Here is a 23,295-nt window from a genome sequence, read left to right on the forward strand (position 1 = left end):
GGGCATGGTGGTGGGTGCCTGTAATCTCAGCTACTTGGGAGGGTGAGGCAGGAGAATCACTTGAACCTGGGAGGTGGAGGCTGCAGTGAACTGAGATCGTGCCACTGCACTTCAGCCTGGGTGACAGAGTGAGACTCTGTCTCTAAATAAATAAGTAAAGTTGCATAGGCCTTGACTTCTGCAACTATAGAAAGTTAATGGTTATTTGCTTATGGAATTGGAGTGGGGGAGACGGAAATTAAATTAGATTTGATTCATACATACATTCATACAAACTACTGAGTTTCTGGTAATTATTTTTAATAACAATTTCAGGGAACACAGATTCTCCTAATAGCTGTGAAGGATGTGAGTGGAATCATGAGAAAGAGATGGTCACTACTGCTACAGATATGCCGCCTTGGAGATGAGAGTTTATTTGGGGCTGAGCCTGAGGTTCTTTGTGGATATGCAGAAAGGTTGGGGGTCCACTGGGGTCCAGCGTGGTTTGGCACATCATATCAGTTCTGAGACCAAAATGCCTGTGGGATCTCCCAACCCCAAACCAGGCCCCTGGGATCCTCTGAAGGGAGGGGATTGACACATGCTGGGTGGTCTGGAACTTCTGCAGACTCAGCCCCCTGTTCTGGGCTGAGCCAAGGCCAGGTCATAGCCTGACTAGTACTGGCTGCACAGTTGACTCAGAAGTGGCCCTGAAGTTGCCTGAATAGCTTTTCATTCTTCAGCATAGACAAGCAGAATGTGAGAGAATTTGTGACACAGACACCAACTTTCCAGGGGTCCTGGCCTGCTTCCACCCCTTCATAGACTTGAACATCCATAAATGTCCTCTCAGTCTTCACTGCTAAAAGATAAAGAAATCCATTTTTAACTTCTCAGAGAACCTCCTTTACGTGATCCCCATGGATATTTTCTGATTGGTTTTCTAGCTTCTCCCATCCCTCCTAATTTGTGGAAACCAGTGTGTAGTTTAGAAGCAACATGAGGGAGGCTTGCCTCAGACACACCAGCTATACTTTTCTCTTTTGGCAGTCTGAGTCATACTCACTTTCTATTTTCTTAAATTTTAAAACTGGTGTAGATTAGTTTGAGGTCTCTCGGGGCCCCTGGATTTTTCTCTGCCATGTTTTCACATAGTCTGTCATAATCTATACTATTTATAAAGCTTGGCTTCCCAGCTCAAGTGTTATATTTATGTGTTCCCTCACAAATTTGGATGATAAGATTACTGTTTTGTTAACTCAGCAGCCAGTTGGCTTACCATTGAGTTCCTATTTGTTCTTGATTTTTTTTTTAATCAGACAGATTCACTTTGTAGGAGAGGCTTAAATTTAACCTTCTATTGCCTTTGCTGCTTTTAAATCCAAAGCATTGAGATACTGTTCGTGTGAGTCCTCCAATCCTGTGGAAATGCCTCCAGATTGAGAAACTGTCCTATGACTCATTGTAATTTCAAATACAATAATATTTTTGGACTAAAAACTGCATTGTGCATCTCAGCTGTTCCACCAAGTGAACCAGAGAGTTCATGACTTACAAATAAGACAGCTGAAAAGTTGGCTTGCACTGTTGTACTGCCTTCTTTCCATATTCTCTTCAGGCACCCATCTTCACTTCTCAGTGGGAGTTTGAGGTTGATATTTCAACCTCAAATCTGATTTTTTTTACCCAAACAGAATCCTGGCAAACGCATGGTGGTAGGTGGAGGCTATGGAGAAGAAGTGGGGTCAAGCAGTGCTGGACTCTACGTAGAAGCTTCGTGAATGATTAATCAGTTGAGAAAAGAAGTAGTTTGTGGGTGAAAAATAAGATTAGGTAGTCCGGATGAAGGTCTTATTATTAAGGCAGACATTTTAATAGATTTTTTTTTTTTTTGGGAGAGGACCAAGTCAGTCCTTGGAATGAGTGCAAATTTTATTGTGCCAATAGAAACCCATGATGACATACTAGATATACACGTTGGATTTATGAATGTAGTTGAGCATGTGAATGCATGGATTGTGTAAATGTTGATAACCACGAAGATGTATTAAATGGGAGTATTCTTACGAGAAGATTATAACTAGTTTTGTTATGTTAGGCATAAAATTGTACTCTCTGATTTATAACTACAAGCTCTATGTGCAGAACTCATTGCTTTTTATGATGCTGGTTCTTTGGCTATGTATTCTTAGCTATAACTATGTTTTAAAAGAGCCATTCTGTTTCTGGATTTTGACGAGATAGGTTGAGGTTGATCTCTGTAGAGTAATGTTGTTTTCCAATAATATTACAGACCACAAGCTGAATTATGAGTTTGTGGTAATTCAGTCATGGTATGAGTTCTCTCTCTCTCTGGCCCTCATATGCTTCCCCTGCAACATTATGAGAATAGAGTATCTGAGCAGGGCTGAATATCTGCCTCATCCCTTGGATTCGATATGTTTAGGACCAAATCTTAAATTAGAAAGAAAAGTTAATTCAAATTGTAAATGCCAGTTTTAAATGACTTGCAAATTGCTTTTCTCTCCACTTTTTTACATTGTCTTCTTAATTAACAAAGAATTACTAAAGGAAGGGGACTACTTAGGGGAGCTAGATTCCAATCAACATCTCCAGTGACTGCTGCATAACTAAGATGCGTACTAACCACTCCTTAGAAAACAAAGAAGAAAATCTCAAAGATTAAAGAAAATTGTTCAAGTTAGAGACATAAACAGACCCAAATACTTAAAAACAATAACAACAACACATAATTATCTTTGTTTCCTGCCCCCATCCCTGTACTATTTGTGAAATATCAGGGGAAAGGTTCAGCTTATCACTTGATTGGAAGGCATTGTCGTGTAGAGAACGTGGGTTTTAGGTTAGATCTAGGTTCGATTCCCTAATCTGTCCTTTACTGGCTGTGTGAATCTGAGCGTTACTTAATGGATTACTCAAGGATTTATTGAGATGATTCATGTAAGGCCCCTAGGAGAGTGCTTGACTCATAGTAAATGCTTAATAACTTTTGGCTTTTATCAGTGAAAAACTTCATCATTATTTATCACCACCACCATCACCTTCATCATCACAGTAGTCGTTACCATCACCACCACCATCATCATCACCATCATCACCATTTCACTCTCCTAGTTTTCTTTCGGCCTCTCTGTCTACTCCTTAATCCTCTCTGCAGACTCTTCCAAACCCTTAAAATTGAGGTTCCTGAGGGTTGTATCTTAGGCCTTTTCCTGTCTCTCATTAGCTATTCACTCTCGGTGGCCTCATTCACTGTGGGGTCTTCATGCATCAGCCATTGATGATAATTCCCAAATCCATAACTGTATCCCAGATCTCTCTTCTAAAGCCTGCCACCTTATATCCAGCTGTCTACTAGACACCTCCCCTTGAATGTCCCAGCAGCGTTAAAACTGAAACTCAACACATCTCTCTCTACTTTGATCTTGCTTCCTCCCTTCGTTTCTTATGAAGAAGGCATCACCATTCACTCCATTACTAAAGCTAGAAAATTCAGAGTCATCCTTGACTCTCGTCTTTCCCCACCTCCAATGTTCAGTCAATGATCTGTGTCCCATTCCACCTCCTAAACTATAAGCCTCTGTCTCTAAGCTCTATTTAGGGACCATAATACAGTTGTAATCTCAGTGCCTGGCACAGGGATCAACGAATAATTATTGAAATTAATGAATAAAAGAGTGACTCTTCAGGCTAGGTGCCATGGCTCACGCCTGTAATCCCAACATTTTGGGAGGCCAAGGCGGGTAAATCACAAGGTCAGGAGATCGAGACCATCTTGGCTAACATGGTGAAATCCCATCTCTACTAAAAATACAAAAAACTAGCCAGGCGTGGTGGTAGGTGCCTGTAGTCCCAGCTACTCAGGAGGCTGAGGCAGGAGAATCACTTGAACCCTGGAGGCAGAGGCTGCAGTGAGCTGAGATTGCACCACTGCACTCCAGCCTGGGCAACAGAGCGAGACTCCATCTCAAAAAAAAAAAAAAAAATAGTGACGCTTCCATTTCTATAACCTGTTCTGTAGTTCAGGCCACCATGAGTTCTCACTGACTTATTAATTCACAATTTAGAAATCCTGCAGTTGAAATATCCTAATATGCCTCCTGCTTCTAGGGTAGCAGTACCCACCCCCAGCACCACAGTAGTTCATTTTCCACACTGCAGCCAGAGTCGATTTTATAAAACTCAAGAATCTGATCGTGATCATGTCTCTTCTGATAGTGACCTGGTTTATAACTATTGTCCTGGAACACTCTCAAAAATGCAATAGTATATTGTCTTTTAGTCCCTGTTTGTCATATTTGTGATAGTGGGGGAAATGATTCTGTGTTCCTTTGACTAAAAGTTTATTCTAGGACAGGATTTGGGGTTGGTACACACTGTCAATTCCAGGAAGTCTTGCAGGTGATAATGTTGCAAAACAAAGCAAAGAACAGCTGTTTTCTAGCCTTATCAAGCAGTTAGGGTTACTTTTATTTCAACTATGTAACAGAAATTGGTTTTAAAGTTATTTGCTTTGAAGTTAAAATTACCTTTACTCTCATTTTTCTAATAGATACTAGATTGTTTAAGTTCCAGATTCCATTTTCACACTAATAAGAAACAAACACAAAGTGTCTCATACTTCCAATATAATTACAGTATTGTATTCTTTGCAAATTTAAACTTGCATGCTTTTAGATGGTATTTTTTACACTATTATTTGATTTACCAAAAAATCCCAACATCATAGCATTTTGTTCCACACGTATTGACTAGAAAGGAGTTCTGAATCTAACCGAGAGTCTGTGGACATTATTACATTAGATGAAAGGTTAATAGCTTTTTTCCAAATAGAAATTGCTTTAGTGTTTTTCTGATTACAAAACAATACATAGCTGGGCATGGTGGTATGCCCCGTAGTCCCAGCTACTCAGGAGGGTGAGGCAAGAGGATTGCTTTAGCCCAGGAGTTTGGGACTCTAGTGTGCTATCATTGCCCCTGTGCTCTGCACTCCAGCCTAGGCAACATAGCAAGACGCTGTCTCTTAAGACAAAACACACGCACAAACAAAACAATACACATTCAATGGAAATATAAAGAAGAAAATAAAATCTTCTATAATGTCACTTTCAGGTTATTGTGTTAAACCTTGTAAGGTGTGTATTTCTATATCTAGGCTTTTTGTTTTCCTGTGTATATAGTCATGTCAATGCTGCTTTTTTAAAAAAAAAATGAAAATAGTGTCATTCAACACCTACAGCTTTAAAGTGTGTTTTCCACTTGACAAGCTTGGGACTTACAGGGAGAAAAATAGGTAAAGCAGATTTGTAGAAAGTTTTGCTTTCCAGTGTTTTGGGTGCTGTAATTTCCTCTTCTCCATCCCCATTAGGAAAACATCTATACAAACTTGTATTAATATTATGGGCTAGGTATGGTGGCTCACACTTGTAGTCCCAGCACTTTGGGAGGCTGAGGTAGGCGGATTGCTTGAGCCCAGAGTTTGAGACCAGCCTGGGCAACATAGTGAGACCCCCATCTCTACAAAAATAAAAATAATAAGTAAAAAACAAACAAACAAACAAAAAGACACTTGTATTGATCTTTGAATCAGTCAGCCTTCATTTGCAGGATTCAGAAACCACTCTAGCTACTTTAAGCAAAAAAAAAAAAAAACCCTTTATTTTTAAAAATCAGTGTTTACAAGATTATTGGAAGATCTAAAAGAGTGGCCTTTAGGTGGGCCTCCAGAAATAAGCCTGAACTGATGAACTGGACTGTCAGGGGGCTACCTCTGCCCCATGATTAGGAAGATAAGGAATCAGAAAGCAGCCACTGGAATGACTGATTCCATAGACACATCACCCTAGCTGATGTTCGGGGACAGTCTTGTCACCCCCACTAATATTGCCTCAAGAGTCACACAGCTTTTTGGCTTGATCCACACTGCCAAAAAAATGAATGTCCTGCATCCCTGTGTCTTGCTTCTCTATCCTCACTAAACTCACGGCCTGTATGTCGGAAGCTAAAAGACAAAGTCTTCATAACTGTGCTCACCGTTGGAAATCACAGATTTTCTCTGCCCCACTTCTGTCTTCTAAAGGCACTGTTCTCATGACCTGCTAATTCACAGGCAGCATAGGGCTCTTTGTTTTTTTGTACAAGTTGGTGTGAACAAAGTTCACAACATCTGGTAGAAAGGCAGGCTTGAACACAGCAGGCAAAATGACGTTTTTGCCAGATAACTCTCCCTTTTTGGAGTCTACTGCTATCAGTGGATGAGTACATGCCATGGTAGGGTGAGAAGTTTTAGGGTACTGGCAGAGCTGTGGCTCCAATACCCAGCGTCTGAGGTGATGGGACTCATTGTTCTGGCTAGGGTGCCTTTGGAAATGTGGGTCATGAAGATTGCGTGTTTGCACCAACAAAAGCCTGGTGCCATTGGCACTGTAGAATGAACACAACCCAAAAATGATATGCCATTTGCTCTGCCCCAGCTGCCTCAGCCTTACCAATGCTGGTCATGTCTAAAGGTCATTGTATTGAGGAAGTTCCTGAACTTCCTTTGGTGGTTGAAGATAAAAGTTGAAGGCTACAAGAAGACCCAGGAGGCAGTTTTGCTGCATAAGAAACTTAAAACCTGGAATGATATCGAAAAGGTCTGTGCCTCTTAGCAAATAAGAGCTGGCAAGGACAAAATGATAAACCATCATTGTGTCTGACACAGAACACCCTTCATCATCTGTAATGAGGACAGTGGTATCATGAAGGCCTTCAGAAACATCCCTGGAATGACTCTGCTTAATGTAAGAAAACTGAACATTTTGCAGCTTGCTCCTGGTGGGCATGTGGGATGTTTCTGCATTGGACTGAAAGTGCTTTCTGGAAGTTAGATGAATTATATGGCACTAGGCATAAAGCTGCTTCCCTCAGGAAAATCTTCCCATGCACAAGATGAGCAACACAGACCTTAGCAAAAGCTTGAAAAGCCTGGAGATCCAAAGAGCACTTCAAGCAGCAGGCAAGCAGATTCATTGCAGAGTCCCAAAGAACTCACTGAAAAATCTGAAACTCATCTTAAAGCTAAACCCATATGCAAACACGTGTCAGGACACCATTCTTTGCCAGGCCAAGAATCACAAACTCTGGGGGATAAGGTAGCAGCAGCCGCAGCAGAAGCAACAGCAGCAACAGCAGCACTAGCCCTAGAGGCTAAATCAGATGGAAGGGGGTTGCAGGAAGAAGCCTGTGGTGGGAAAGAGAGGAAAAAATGGGTGTGGGTGTTAAGAAGCAGAGGAAACCTCTGGTGGGAAAAAAGGCAGCAGCTACCAAGAAAACAGCAGCTTAAAAGAAGCCAGCAGAAAAGAAAGCTACCACAGAGGAAAGTAATCCTGCTGCATAAGCTTTTAAATGTGTTTATTTCATAAAGATAATATCATTTTGGACACCTTATTTTTAATATATACCTGATCAAAGAGGCAGTGAAGAAAAAGAAAAGTTCATGCGTCTAACTGGAAGAGCTAAAATCACTTTTGGAACTCTAGCTCAAAGGAGTCTAGGAAATGTGGTGTTTAGCTGTCCAGCCTCTGTAATGTAGGGCAGCCCAAGCCCACCAATCAGGAAGCTGGAGTTGGGTGTTGATGACCATCATGGCACATATCGAGGCTTTGGATACAGGATTTGCATTCCTTTTGGATGTGTCACTATACAAAGAAAAGCTTCAAGAGCCAGGCATAGTGACTTGTGCCTGTAGTCCCAGCTACTCCAGAGGCTGAGGTGGGAGGATCAGTTGAGCCCAGGAGCTCAAGGCTGCAGTGAGCTATGCTCACACCACCACACTCCAGCCAGGGTGGCAGAGTGAGACCCTGTCTCTATGTAAAAAAATAAAAATAAAGAGCTTCAAAGCAAGATAAAGGGGAACAATTTATCTGAAAGTATAATGTATACCTCTATAATTTATTTAACCTATGCTATTGCTAGTTATTTTTTTTCTATTTTTTTCACATAAATAATGTTGTAATAAATGGCTCTTATCAGAGTCAGTAATAGCCTCCTCCATTTTGCTAACACAGTGGTCAGTTCTCAGGCCTCATGTTGCTAAACTCAGTGATCAATTCTCAGACCTGGCGGGACACGGTGGCTCATGCCTGTGTAATCTCAGTAGTTTGGGAGGCCAAGATGGCAGTACTGCTTGAGCCCAAGAGTTTGAGAGCAGCCTGGGAAACTTAGTGAGACCCTGTCTCTACAAAAAAAAAAAAATTTTAAATTAACCAGGCCTGGTGACATGTACCTGTAGTCCCAGTTACTCGGGCAGAGTGGGAGAATCCCTTGGGCCTGGGAGGTTGAGGCTGCAGTGGGCCAAAATCACACCACTGCACTCCAGCCTGGGTGACAGAGCGAGACCCTGTCTCTTAAAAAAACAAAAATCTCCCTTATTTTCCTTGATCTGTCATGACACTTGACATGACTGCTCATTCTCTTCATAAAACTCCTCCTTCACTTGGTTCCAGAATCTCATGTTCTCCTTGTTTTCCTTCTAGCTCGCCTGCTCAGTCTGAGTCTTCCTGCTGGTTCCTCCTCATCTCTCCAGCTCTTAGTGGTGGGTGCCCCAGGCATCAGTCCTGGGACCCCGTTTCTTCTTTGTGTACTCCTTTGTTGATCTCATCCAATCTTATGACTTTAAATACTCTGACCTTCAAACCCATGTATCCAGCAACTTTCCAGTTAAGATGTCTTTTTTTCTTGAGACAGGGCCTGGCTGTATTGCCCAGGCTGGAATGCAGTGGTACAATCTCAGCTCACTGCGACCTCCACCTTCCAGGCTCAAGCCATCCTCCCACCTCAGCCTCCTATAGGTGTGTACCGCCACACTTGGTTAATTTTTGTATTTTTTTGTAAAGATGGGATTTTGCCATCTTGCCTAGCCTGGTCTTGAACTCCTGAGCTCAGTGAGGCTTTCCCTAATCACCCTACATAAAGTTACAAACTAATCTCTCCTCGAGCTCTTTGAACCTTCCTTCTCTGCCATAGCACCTTGCACTTTGTATTCAACTATGAAACTTCTTATTTTATTGTATGTCCACTCTGCCATAGGAAAATAGATTTTTAATACTTGGTTTATTATGGAATTATCAGTGCATGTATTTTTTTTTTTTTTTTTTTTTTTTTGAGGCCGAGTCTCACTCTGTCACCCAGGCCGGAGTGCAGTGGCGTGATCTCTTTTTTTTTTGAGCCGGAGTCTCGCTCTGTCACCCAGGCTGGAGTGCAGTGGCCGGATCTCAGCTCACTGCAAGCTCCGCCTCCCAGGTTTACGCCATTCTCCTGCCTCAGCCTCCCGAGTAGCTGGGATTACAGGCGCCCGCCACCACACCCGGATAGTTTTTTGTATTTTTTAGTAGAGACGGGGTTTCACTGTGTTAGCCAGGATGGTCTCGATCTCCTGACCTCATGATCCGCCTGTCTCGGCCTCCCAAAGTGCTGGGATTATAGGCTTGAGCCACCGTGCCCGGCCAGTGCATGGATTTTTAATACTTGGTTTATTATTGAATTATCAGCACAGGGAACAGTGTCAGGATACATGGTAATCATTCATTGAGTATTTATTGTATGAATGCATTTCCTTACATATGCACCATTGTGCACTCGTCTAATTATTTATTAAGATAGAATCCCTAGATTCAAAAGATATGCACTAATTGCCCAGAAGGTGTTCTTTTCTTTTTTTTTTCTCTCCCATCTCTGAGTCTGCTTGCTAGGGAACCAGAAAGGTTTTAACAATTTGTTCTCCCGCCAAGGTCTATGAGAATGTCATTTTCCCGCCACCCTCACTAACATCATGCCCTAGTGACACTGGTCTTTCCATTCCTTGACTTACCATGTTTGTCCTGTCTTGATGCATATCATTGACTATTTCCTATTCCTGAATACTCTCCTGCCACACCTTTATCTGGTTTAATTCTTCTTCTTATTTAGGATTCACCTGAAGTGTCACTTCCTTGGGGAAGGCCTTGCCTGGCCATGTGCTGTAAAGTAGCCTCTTAGTCACTCCATCCTTGTATTTTATTCTCATTACAGCATGGATCACCTCCAAATGTTTTCTTATTTGTACATTTATTTGTCTATGCTTCGTTTTTTCCAAAATGTCAGCTTCATGAGAGCAGGAGTCTTGTCTTTTTCAACGCTATCCACACTATCTGCAGTAAGTGTGTGTTTGATAGTAGAATCAATATGGGGTCTTATTTTTTTCATTATTATCAATTTGCTAGGTGAAAATGGATATAATGTGAATTATTTTTCTGGATTCAAGTGCTGAGGTGATCTAGAAGTTTAAATATTCTGTTAACATATTTGTTTTAGATATGTTATATCAGATTTTTATATTACTGATAAACTGCATAACTTCTCAAGTTTCTGAAGCCTCTTTTCTCATTTTTGCCAACATTTTGCAAACTTTGGACTCACGTACTGTTGTTTGCTTTTTGTCTCCACAGCTTTTGGAAAGAACAAACAGTGGGTTTGAAGAATCCGATTCTGGTGCTACTAAGAGTCCACTCCACTTAGCTGTAAGTGCGATGCCATGGGAAGCTTCACCTGTTACAAAGAGAACCTAAGCATTCCTAAAACTATCCTGCTTTTAACACGCAAGCGTAGTAACACAGGGATGAGTGATAATGAACGTAGTCCATAGTTAAAGGCACAGGCTGTGGAGAGAGACTGCCTCGCCTTCCAATCCCAGTTTCATCTGCTGGTGATCTTAGATACATGACTTACCCTGTCTTGAGGCTCGGTTTCCCCATCTGTAAAGTGAGGGCAAAGGAAAAGAGAGAATGCACCTAAAGCCTTACCCTTTATTCTTGTTATAAAGTTTAACAGTCTTTAAAATTCAAAGGATACATTTCAGTTTAAGAGATTTGATTAGAGATAACAATATACAAGTGGAAAACCTATGGCTCATTGAATACCACAGTTAAAAACTGGCAGGATGTTTGAGCACAAACTGATGAGAGCAAGATGAGCACGTGCAGAGCTGCAGCTGTGACCTTCTACCTGCACTTGAAATCAGGGTCTCCAAGGAAGTCTGAGGCTCTGATTCTTGTACTGGGTGAGATCTGGGAGGTGAGGGAAGAGGTATTTTCTCAACAATAACACTTCCTGTCCTCATCCCAGTAATTGAAGGCAAATGCAACAGCTCAGAGTGATGATCCCCAGACTCTTCATGGATGTGACCAAGGTGTGAAGTACACCCACCACTCTGTCTCAGATGGTGAGACCTGCTAAGAGTTGGCCCTAGGAACCCTGCTGACTGGCAGCCACACCCCGCAACAGCCAGCTCACCTGCCCAAGGCGCTCACATGCCCTTGGTGCTGCTGAATTGTGAGGCCACAAAGATGGTGTTTGGATGCTTCTTTGCTTAGTAAAACCCAGGGGCAGGACACCAGGAAGAATGGGATGGGGCTGGGTCTCTTTGTTTAACTGTGTTTATGACATTTCACTTAATACCATATGTACATAAGAAATTTCACTTAATACCATATGTACATAAGCACTTCTTCAGTGTCGTTCTGATGAAAAATTGACATGGAGATTTTGGAGAGAAGAGAGGAGTGTTTTATTAATTGACATGTAGAGGTGGTCAGGAAAGGAGAGAGGAGACAAGGCCGTCACACAAGGATTGGGAGTATCCAGAACTGACCGTATGTGCGGACTCTTCCCTTCACCGCCTGTTTCCCCACATACTCACAGCACACCTGCTGACCACACCCACCAACACACCCACTGCACACTCATACACGCATGCGTTTTGAGTCTAGTGAAATCAGGGTGAAATGTGCATCAGTCTTTGTTCCTAGAGGTGGAAAATGTGGATAAATAGTGGGATATTTATACATATAAAGCTTCATGCCAGTTGGCCCTTAGTACAGGTTGCTTGCTAGAATCCCTGCCCAACCATTTGCTGTGCCTGGGGAAGTTACCCCAAAGCTGAGCACTCACAAACATTCTCTAGGGACAGTTAGTGCTATATGGAGGATTATCTCAGATGCAGTTCTCAGGCCCCAAGAAAGTGGGTTTGACTGCATTGCCAAGCCTGCTACTAATCTGAGAAGAGTTTCTTGGCTTCCAAAAACTCTATCATCTCTCGTTCTTCTTCTTTTTTTTTTTTTTCCCACACTGTATTTGTTGAGTGCTTATTGTGTACTCTGCTAAACTCCATGGGTTGCTGGCTGTGTAAAGATAGGGTGCTGATATCATTTAAAAGAGGTGGGCTTTGGTAGTTCTGCAGCTGACAGAGGCCCAGGAAAGATACATTAAGTGGAGGTCCCAGCTGCCATTCTTTTCATTAGCAACTCACCTGGACATGGTTTCCCCACCTGTAAGTTAAAGGAAATCAGTTAAGCATCTCAAAGACCCATTCCAACTTGTTAATTTATTGAATTGTTTATTGTGTGATCTTAACCCAAATACCTCATCTCTTATGTCTGAGTGTCCCTACCCATGATATGAGAATAGCAGTACCTCATTGTGGAGATGGCATGAGTTAATGGATGTAACACAATTAGAACAGTGCCTGGCACACATATGTGCCATGAGCTAGCTTCATTGTCATCATTACTAACACCATATAACATCATTATTAACATCATCCTTTCATCCAACATACACTGACTGTGAATAGTGCCAAGCACTGTTTGAGTAGCTGGAGATATTGCAGTGAACAAAACCCCACCTCTGCCCTTGCAGAGTATCCAGTCTAGGGGAGACAAACAGGTGAGGAAATATCTCACATGACAGATGGTAATAAGTGCTGCAGGTGCTACAGAGAAAATGAAATGGGATCAGGGAGATAGAAAGTATTGAGGTGACAAACAGGATGCTTATTTGTTTATTTAAGAGTTGGGGTCTCACTGTGTTGCCCAGGCTGATCTCAAACTCCAGGGGTCAAGTGATCCTCCTGTCTTAACTTCCTGAGTAGCTGGGATTGCAGGCATGAGCTGCTGCACCTGGCCAGGGTGCTATTTTATGTAGCACAGAATCTTGTATTTGTGCACAGACCTACGCTTTTTGATATCTGATGAAGGAGTGTTGTGGGCAGAATGCAAAGTCCCTCGGGGAACGCATGCTTGGCATGTCCACAGAACAGGAAAGGGGCCACTGTGGCTAGAGCAGAGTGGTGAAGAGAGAGTAGCTGGGGGCGATGTCTCACATGTTATTGAGGGAGCCAGGAGTTTGGGCGGCCACCACAGATCTCACGGGGACTTTTACTCTGAACAAAATAGGAAACTATTAGGAGGGTTTTGAGAAAACAGATTGATATGGTATGACTTTTGTTTTAAAAGGATCACTTTAGCTTCTATGTTGAGTCAAAATTCCAAGGGAATGAAAGCAGAAGCAAGGCAAACCAGGCAAGAGATGATGACCATAACTTTGATCAGGCTGATTACAGTGGATTCCTTCTAAAATCATTTTATTCTTTCTCTCTAAATACTAACACTTAAAACAAATTATTTGCTTTAAGGACTCCACAGGTATGCCCATCACCCTCTCTAGGGGCCTCGGTGACAATTAACTTGATAAAACCCAAGGCACATACTTTCTTACTTGCTTTGATAAAACCCAAGGCACATAATTTTTTACGTGGAAGCACTCTAGCAGTGTAATGGAACCAGATGCCCCCAAACCTTGACTGCTACCAGAAACCTGACGTGCCTTGAGTTACTATTTCCTGGCTGAATGATTCAAATCTCCAGGGTTATTGGCCCAGTGAATTTCATAAGCATTTCATCCACTTGAAAATATTAAATTAAATAACAATGTTATGCAAATGAAAGGCTCCAGCTGTCAAGATTTTCAGACAGATCCATTGTTCTCATGGATTCTGTTGAGATCCCAATTCTTTCCCCTCATTGTCCTTAGTTCCTATCTTAAAAGGTCTGGAAAAATTAATCACGTTTAAGAAATAATTGTTACCGGGGGCGGAGCAAGATGGCCGAATAGGAACAGCTCCAGTCTCCAACTCCCAGCGCGAGCGACACAGAAGACCGGTGATTTCTGCATTTTCAACTGAGGTACTGGGGTCATCTCACTAGGGAGTGCCAGACAATCGGTGCTGGTCAGCTGCTGCAGCCCGACCATCAACAGCTGAAGCAGGGCGAAGCATCACCTCACCTGGGAAGCGCAAGGGGGAAGGGAATCCCTTTTCCTAGCCAGGGGAACTGAGACACACAACACCTGGAAAATCGGGTGACTCCCACCCCAATACTGCGCTTTAAGCAAACGGGCACACCAGGAGAATATATCCCACACCTGGCCGGGAGGGTCCCACGCCCACGGAGCCTCCCTCATTGCTAACACAGCAGTCTGCGATCTAACCACAAGTCAGCAGCGAGGCTGGGGGAGGGGCGCCCGCCATTGCTGAGGCTTAAGTAGGTAAACAAAGCCGCTGGGAAGCTCGAACTGGGTGGATCTCACAGCAGCTCAAGGAAACCTGCCTGTCTCTGTAGACTCCACCTCTGGGGACAGGGCACAGTTAACAACAACAACAACAAAAGCAGCAGGAACCTCTGCAGACGCAAACGACTCTGTCTGAGAGCTTTGAAGAGAGCAGTGGATCTCCCAACACAGAGGTTGAGATCTCAGATCGGACAGACTGCCTGCTCAAGTGGGTCCCTGACCCCTGAGTAGCCTAACTGGGAGACATCCCCCACTAGGGGCAGTCTGACACCCCACACCTCACAGGGTGGAGTACACCCCTGAGAGGAAGCTTCCAAAGGAAGAATCAGACAGGTACACTCGCTGTTCAGCAATATTCTATCTTCTGCAACCTCTGCTGCTGATACCCAGGCAAACAGGGTCTGGAGTGGACCTCAAGCAATCTCCAACAGACCTACAGCTGAGGGTCCTGACTGTTAGAAGGAGAACTATCAAACAGGAAGGACACCTATACCAAAACCCCATCAGTACGTCACCATCATCAAAGATCAGAGGCAGATAAAACCACAAAGATGGGGAAAAAGCAGGGCAGAAAAGCTGGAAATTCAAAAAATAAGAGCGCATCTCCCCCTGCAAAGGAGCGCAACCCATCGCCAGCAACGGATCAAAGCTGGTCAGAGAATGACTTTGATGAGATGAGAGAAGAAGGCTTCAGTCCATCAAACTTCTCAGAGCTAAAGGAGGAATTACGTACCCATGCAAAGAAACTAAAAATCTTGAAAAAAGAGTGGAAGAATTGACAGCTAGACTAATTAATGCAGAGAAGATCATAAACGAAATGACAGAGATGAAAACCATGACACGAGAAATACGTGACAAATGCACAAGCTTCAGTAACCGACTCGATCAACTGGAAGAAAGAGTATCAGCGATTGAAGATCAAATGAATGAAATGAAGCGAGAAGAGAAACCAAAAGAAAAGAAGAAAAAGAAATGAACAAAGCCTGCAAGAAGTATGGGATTATGTAAAAAGACCAAATCTACGTCTGATTGGGGTGCCTGAAAGTGCGGGGGAAAATGGAACCAAGTTGGAAAACACTCTTCAGGATATCATCCAGGAGAACTTCCCCAACCTAGTAGGGCAGGCCAACATTCAAATTCAGGAAATACAGAGAATGCCACAAAGATACTCCTCCAGAAGAGCAACTCCAAGACACATAATTGCCAGATTCACCAAAGTTGAAATGAAGGAAAGAATCTTAAGGGCAGCCAGAGAGAAAGGCCGGGTTACCCACAAAGGGAAGCCCATCAGACTAACAGCAGATCTCTCGGCAGAAACTCTACAAGCCAGAAGAGAGTGGGGGCCAATATTCAACGTTCTTAAAGAAAAGAATTTTCAACCAGAATTTCATATCCAGCCAAACTAAGTTTCATCAGTGAAGGAGAAATAAAATCCTTTACAGATAAGCAAATGCTTAGAGATTTTGTCACTACCAGGCCTGCCTTACAAGAGACCCTGAAGGAAGCCCTAAACATGGAAAGGAACAACCGGTACCAGCCATTGCAAAAACATGCCAAAATGTAAAGACCATCGAGGCTAGGAAGAAACTGCATCAACTAACGAGCAAAATAACCAGTTAATATCATAATGACAGGATCAAGTTCACACATAACAATATTAACCTTAAATGTAAATGGACTAAATGCTCCAATTAAAAGACACAGACTGGCAAACTATCCAATGAAAAGACACAGACTGGCAAACTATCTCATATCACTGATGAGTCAAGACCCATCAGTCTGCTGTATTCAGGAGACCCATCTCACATGCAGAGACATACATAGGCTCAAAATAAAGGGATGGAGGAAGATCTACCAAGCAAATGGAGAACAAAAAAAAGCAGGGGTTGCAATCCTAGTCTCTGATAAAACAGACTTTAAACCATCAAAGATCAAAAGAGACAAAGAAGGCCATTACATAATGGTAAAGGGATCAATTCAACAGGAAGAGCTAACTCTCCTAAATATATATGCACCCAATACAGGAGCACCCAGATTCATAAAGCAAGTCCTTAGAGACTTACAAAGAGACTTAGACTCCCATACAATAATAATGGGAGACTTCAACACTCCACTGTCAACATTAGACAGATCAACGAGACAGAAAGTTAACAAGGATATCCAGGAATTGAACTCATCTCTGCACCAAGCGGACCTAATAGACATCTATAGAACTCTCCACCCCAAATCAACAGAATATACATTCTTCTCAGCACCACATCGCACTTATTCCAAAATTGACCACATAATTGGAAGTAAAGCACTCCTCAGCAAATGTAAAAGAACAGAAATTATAACAAACTGTCTCTCAGACCACAGTGCAATCAAACTAGAACTCAGGACTAAGAAACTCAATCAAAACCGCTCAACTACATGGAAACTGAACAACCTGCTCCTGAATGACTACTGGGTACATAACGAAATGAAAGCAGAAATAAAGCTGTTCTTTGAAACCAATGAGAACAAAGATACAACATACCAGAATCTCTGGGACACATTTAAAGCAGTGTGTAGAGGGAAATTTATAGCACTAAATGCCCACAAGAGAAAGCTGGAAAGATCTAAAATTGACACTCTAACATCACAATTAAAAGAACTGAGAAGCAAGAGCAAACACATTCAAAAGCTAGCAGAAGGCAAGAAATAACTAAGATCAGAGCAGAACTGAAGGATAGAGACACAAAAACCCTCCAAAAGTCCATGAATCCAGGAGTTGGTTTTTTGAAAAGATCAGCAAAATTGACAGACCACTAGCAAGACTAATAAAGAAGAGAGAGGAATCAAATAGATGCAATAAGAAATGATAAAGGGGATATCACCACCGACCCCACAGAAATACAAACTACCATCAGAGAATACTATAAACACCTCTATGCAAATCAACTAGAAAATCTAGAAGAAATGGATAATTTCCTGGACACTTACACTCTTCCAAGACTAAACCAGGAAGAAGTTGAATCCCTGAATAGACCAATAGCAGGCTCTGAAATTGAGGCAATAATTAATAGCCTACCAACCAGAAAAAGTCCAGGACCAGATGGATTCACAGCTGAATTCTACCAGAGGTACAAGGAGGAGCTGGTACCATTCCTTCTGAAACTATTCCAATCAATAGAAAAAGAGGGAATCCTCCCTAACTCATTTTATGAGGCCAGCATCATCCTGATACCAAAGCCTGGCAGAGACACAACAAAAAAAGAGAATTTTAGACCAATATCCCTGATGAACATCGATGCAAAAATCCTCAATAAAATACTGGCAAATTGGATTCAGCAGCACATCAAAAAGCTTATCCACCATGATCAAGTGGGCTTCATCCCTGGGATGCAAGGCTGGTTCAACATTCACAAATCAATAAACGTAATCCAGCATATAAACAGAACCAAAGACAAGAACCACATGATTATCTCAATAGATGCAGAAAAGGCTTTTGACAAAATTCAACAGCCCTTCATGCTAAAAACGCTCAATAAATTCGGTATTGATGGAACGTACCTCAAAATAATAAGAGCTATTTATGACACACCCACAGCTAATATCATACTGAATGGGCAAAAACTGGAAAAATTCCCTTTGAAAACTGGCACAAGACAGGGATGCCCTCTCTCACCACTCCTATTCAACACAGTGTTGGAAGTTCTGGCTAGGGCAATCAGGCAAGAGAAAGAAATCAAGGGTATTCAGTTAGGAAAAGAAGAAGTCAAATTGTCCCTGTTTGCAGATGACATGATTGTATATTTAGAAAACCCCATTGTCACAGCCCAAAATCTCCTTAAGCTGATAAGCAACTTCAGCAAAGTCTCAGGATACAAAATTAATGTGCAAAAATCACAAGCATTCTTATACACCAGTAACAGACAAACAGAGAGCCAAATCAGGAATGAACTTCCATTCACAATTGCTTCAAAGAGAATAAAATACCTAGGAATCCAACTTACAAGGGATGTAAAGGACCTCTTCAAGGAGAACTACAAACCACTGCTCAGTGAAATCAAAGAGGACACAAACAATGGAAGAACATACCATGCTCATGGATAGGAAGAATCAATATCGTGAAAATGGCCATACTGCCCAAGGTTATTTATAGATTCAGTGCCATCCCCATCAAGCTACCAATGAGTTTCTTCACAGAATTGGAAAAAACTGCTTTAAAGTTCATATGGAACCAAAAAAGAGCCTGCATTGCCAAGACAATCCTAAGTCAAAAGGACAAAGCTGGAGGCGTCACGCTACCTGACTTCAAACTATACTACAAGGCTACAGTAACCAAAACAGCATGGTACTGGTACCAAAACAGAGATATAGACCAATGGAACAGAACAGAGTCCTCAGAAATAATACCACACATCTACAGCCATCTGATCTTTGACAAACCTGAGAGAAACAAGAATTGGGGAAAGGATTCCCTATTTAATAAATGGTGCTGGGAAAATTGGCTAGCCATAAGTAGAAAGCTGAAACTGGATCCTTTCCTTACCCCTTATACGAAGATTAATTCAAGATGGATTAGAGACTTAAATGTTAGACCTAATACCATAAAAACCCTAGAAGAAAACCTAGGTAGTACCATTCAGGACATAGGCATGGGCAAGGACTTCATGTCTAAAACACCAAAAGCAACGGCACCAAAAGCCAAAATTGACAAATGGAATCTAATTAAACTAAAGAGCTTCTGCACAGCAAAAGAACTACCATCAGAGTGAACAGGCAACCTACAGAATGGGAGAAAATTTTTGCAATCTACTCATCTGACAAAGGGCTAATATCCAGAATCTACAAAGAACTCAAACAAATTACAAGAAAAAAACAAACAACCCCATCAAAAAGTGGGCAAAGGATATGAACAGACATTTCTCAAAAGAAGACATTCATACAGCCAACAGACACATGAAAAAATGCTCATTATCACTGGCCATCAGAGAAATGCAAATCAAAACCACAATGAGATACCATCTCACACCAGTTAGAATGGCAATCATTAAAAAGTCAGGAAACAACAGGTGTTGGAGAGGATGTGGAGAAATAGGAACACTTTTACACTGTTGGTGGGATTGTAAACTAGTTCAACCATTATGGAAAACAGTATGGCAATTCCCCAAGGATCTAGAACTAGATGTACCATATGACCCAGCCATCCCACTACTGGGTATATACCCAAAGGATTATAAATCATGCTGCTATAAAGACACATGCACACGTATGTTTATTGCGGCACTATTCACAATAGCAAAGACTTGGAATCAACCCAAATGTCCATCTGTGACAGACTGGATTAAGAAAATGTGGCACATATACACCATGGAATACTATGCAGCCATCAAAAAGGATGAGTTTGCGTCCTTTGTAGGGACATGGATGCAGCTGGAAACCATCATTCTTAGCAAACTATCACAAGAAGAGAAAACCAAACACCACATGTTCTCACTCATAGGTGGGAACTGAACAATGAGATCACTTGGACTCGGGAAGGGGAACATCACACACCAGGGCCTATCATGGGGAGGGGGGACGGGGAGGGATTGCATTGGGAGTTATACCTGATATAAATGATGAATTGATGGGTGCTGACGAGTTGATGGGTGCAGCACACCAACATGGCACAAGTATACATATGTAACAAACCTGCACGTTATGCACATGTACCCTAGAACTTAATGTATAATTTAAAAAAAAAAATTTAAAAAAAAAGAAAGAATTGTTACCTAATAAGGTTTTTTAAAGGTGTTGCTTAAAACAATGTAAAATGTTTAATACTTCTAGTGAAGGCTTTACTTTATGCATAGTAAAATTCAGGAGCTACAAACTAGATAAAGAAACAAAGCAAATTTTGTAGATCACACTTGTCCAACCCCTGGCCAAAGGATCACATGTGCCCAGGACAGCTTTGATTGCGGCCCAACACAAATTTGTAAACTTTCTTAAAACATGATGAGATTCTTTTGCAATTGTTTTTAAGCTCATCGGCTATCATTAGTGTTAGTGTATTTTATGTGTGGCCCAAGACAATTCTTCCAATGTGGCCCAGGGAAGCCAAAAGATTGGACACCTCTGCTATAGATAAATCTGGCCTCTCAACCATTCTGTCTTTAAGAGGGTTTTCAAGTGCCTGGTATAAAAGAAAGTATGGGTTGAAATTTTAAAGTTTTCCTAATTGCCAGCATAGTTCACTCCATTTGATTTTAGTGTTAGGTCTCTTTAACTTAACCAAGTTAAGTCCAAGTTTAAGCGACAGACTCAAGCCTGGAGTCAAGTGTTGTAGCCTGATGTACACACTGATGTAGGCCCTCCTCTTATCTCAAGTTTTACATGAAGTGCTCCTGAGTTGGCTTAAAATCACCTGTGTGGCCGGGTGTGGTGGCTCACGCCTGTAATCTCAGCGCTTTGGGAGGGCAAGGCAGGTGGATCCCTTGAGTCCAGGAGTTTGAGACCAATCTGGCCAACATGGTGAAACCCCATCTCTACTAAAAATACAAAATTAAAATTAAAATTAAAAAAATATTAGCTGGGCATGGTGGCGTGCACCTGTAATCTTATCTACTGGGGAGGCTGAGGCAAGAGAATCGCTTGAACCCGGGAGGCGGAGGCTGCAGTGAGCCGAGGTGGTGCCACTGCACTCCAGCCTGGTAACAGAATGAGACTCCAGCTCAAAAAAAAAAAAAAAAAGAGAGAAAGAAAGAAAGAAAAAAAAAGAAATTGCCTCTGCCCTGAGCTGTTCATGACCCAAACTGCGTGAAAGGTATATGGCAATTCATTATACCGTCCTCTATTCTTTGCTTATGATTGGAATTTCCTATAATAAAAGGTTAAGGGAACATGTAGCCTATGGTTATGTTGCGCCCTTTCCATATTCGCTGGTGCAAAGCCTCACAGCCTGGGCTCTGGGAGTCAGCCTGGTCCACCTTTGAAACCCAGCTCCTCCACATTAGACTGTGTAACCATGGGAGAACTGGGTGTCATCTCTGCCCTTCTGTGTCATCCTGGGCAAAATGGGAATAACAGGAGCAAAGCATGGGTTGTTGTGAGAATTCAGTGAGGCAATGCATGCCCAGTACTGCCTGACATACAGCAAGTGCTCCATAAAAGTTAGCTATTGCTTCAGAGTTTGGGTTAGAATAGAGGCTTACTATCCTGTGCAGCTATGGTGCATAACAAGTACAGATAAGAAAGTTAGACATATGTATTAGCAATTTATTTTAGAAATGTATTCTCCTGTCTCAAGCTAGGCAGTGTGTGTAGTAGAAGAGCACGAGTCTGAAGGTTAGTCCCGGAAGTGTACCTTCTCGCTTCATAGCTCCGCTCAAGCCACTGCATTTCTGTGTTGAGCCTTCTATAGAAAGGGTTTAGGTTTCTGATTCAGTATTTGTTATTCAATTCTGTCATCATTATTTTGTCTCTATTCCACCTAGAGACAAGACTATTTTGTTTGGAAGTCAACTAAATGGAATTACTGGGGAAAATTGTAAGATGGCGCCTAAAAGCATGAGTTTTAGTAGTGACAGATTCTGGGTTCAGAATCCTGATTTTATCACTTACTAACTAAGTGATCTTGGGCAAGATAATTAACATTTCTTGTTTTGGTTTTTTCATCTATAAGAAAAGATTTTTGGGATTTATGTTAAAATGTTTGAAATAGTGCCCAGCACATAAAAAACCCTCAAAAAATAATTGCTATTTAAAAAATATGTTTCTACCACAAATAGTAATAAATATAGTAGTCATTATATTCATTCATTCATTCATTCATCAAATAAGTGTTGTGTGCCAGGCATGATTCTAGAATACAGCAGGAACAACCCACATTAAGTCCCTTCAATCACAGACAATAAGCAAATCAATAGATATGTAACAGATATCCATTGGTATCTGTTTTGTGCTATGAAGCAGAAGAAAGCAGGATTAGTGGGGTGGAGAGTATCTGGGGGTATGTGTGAGGTGGAGGGCAGAGCCTATTTTATATTTTACATGGGCTGCTCTGGGAAGCCCCCCTGATAAGGTGATATTTGAGCAGAATTACTGGGAGAGCTTTCCAGACAGAGGGAGCAGAAAGTACAGATGCAGTGGCCCAGAGCAGGACATGCAGCTATTTAACTAGAGAGGGAGGCTGGTGCAGCTGGAACAGAGTGAGTGAGGGGACATGCTGAAGCTGAGGGTAGTGTGAGGCCAGATGCTGGGGGCCTGATCGGTCATGGAAAGTTTTGGATGTTGGTATCAGTGAGGGAAGACGTCATAGGCTAGTTTTAAGCAAGGAGGGATGTGACCCAACTTGAATTTAAAAGATTTCACCCAATGGTTTCATTAATAACAGATTGCAGTGGGACAAGGATAGGAAGGGAAGCTTTTGCTGTAATCCTGGCAAAACAGGTTGGTGATGCACTGAGAAGTAGACAGATTCTGGATGTATTTTAAAGATAGAATAGAAACGATGAGCCCTGAAATTGGCATTGACAGAGCACTTTGTGAGAATTAGACCAGATTCCTTCCAGATACCTGAGAACCTAATGACACCTCTGTGTGAGTTAGCAAATGTGTCCCTTGCTTTCAGCAGACATTTCCCTGTACTAGGGCAGCAAGGAGGGGAAGGGCTATTTTTCAACACCCATTGGCCCTATTATCCCAGAGCCCGTCCTTGTTTAAGGCAAAAGCTCTGGGTTTAACAGTAGGGAAGACAAAGACAACTGTAAGGTTTGGGGCTTGAACAACTAGAAGAATAAAGTTGCCATTTACTGAGATGGTAAAGGCTGCAGATGGAGCAAGTTTTGGGAGGGAGATTTTGGTTTAAGATACCTATTATACATTCAAGTGGGAACATCAGTAGGCAGTTGAGAAGTC

General features: G+C 42.0%; 1 protein-coding gene across 10 annotated transcripts in view; it reads left to right on the forward strand.

The window, feature by feature from the left end:
* Positions 1 to 23,295, forward strand: part of ANKRD44 (ankyrin repeat domain 44) — a 362,557-nt gene that overhangs the window by 276,785 nt on the left and 62,477 nt on the right. For 5 of the 10 annotated variants that reach the window (XM_033230774.1, XM_033230771.1, XM_033230773.1 and 2 more), the window contains exons 17-18: positions 6,477 to 6,638; positions 10,470 to 10,541. In XM_033230774.1, the coding sequence (XP_033086665.1) occupies positions 6,477 to 6,638; positions 10,470 to 10,541 (234 nt within the window). The remainder of the gene's footprint in view (positions 1 to 6,476; positions 6,639 to 10,469; positions 10,542 to 23,295) is intronic. The other 5 variants (XM_033230775.1, XM_033230770.1, XM_033230776.1 and 2 more) reach the window with 1 other exon arrangement.

The sequence above is a fragment of the Trachypithecus francoisi genome, unplaced genomic scaffold (genome assembly GCF_009764315.1).
Source record: "Trachypithecus francoisi isolate TF-2019V2 unplaced genomic scaffold, Tfra_2.0 Lachesis_group13, whole genome shotgun sequence".
NCBI lineage: Eukaryota > Metazoa > Chordata > Mammalia > Primates > Cercopithecidae > Trachypithecus > Trachypithecus francoisi.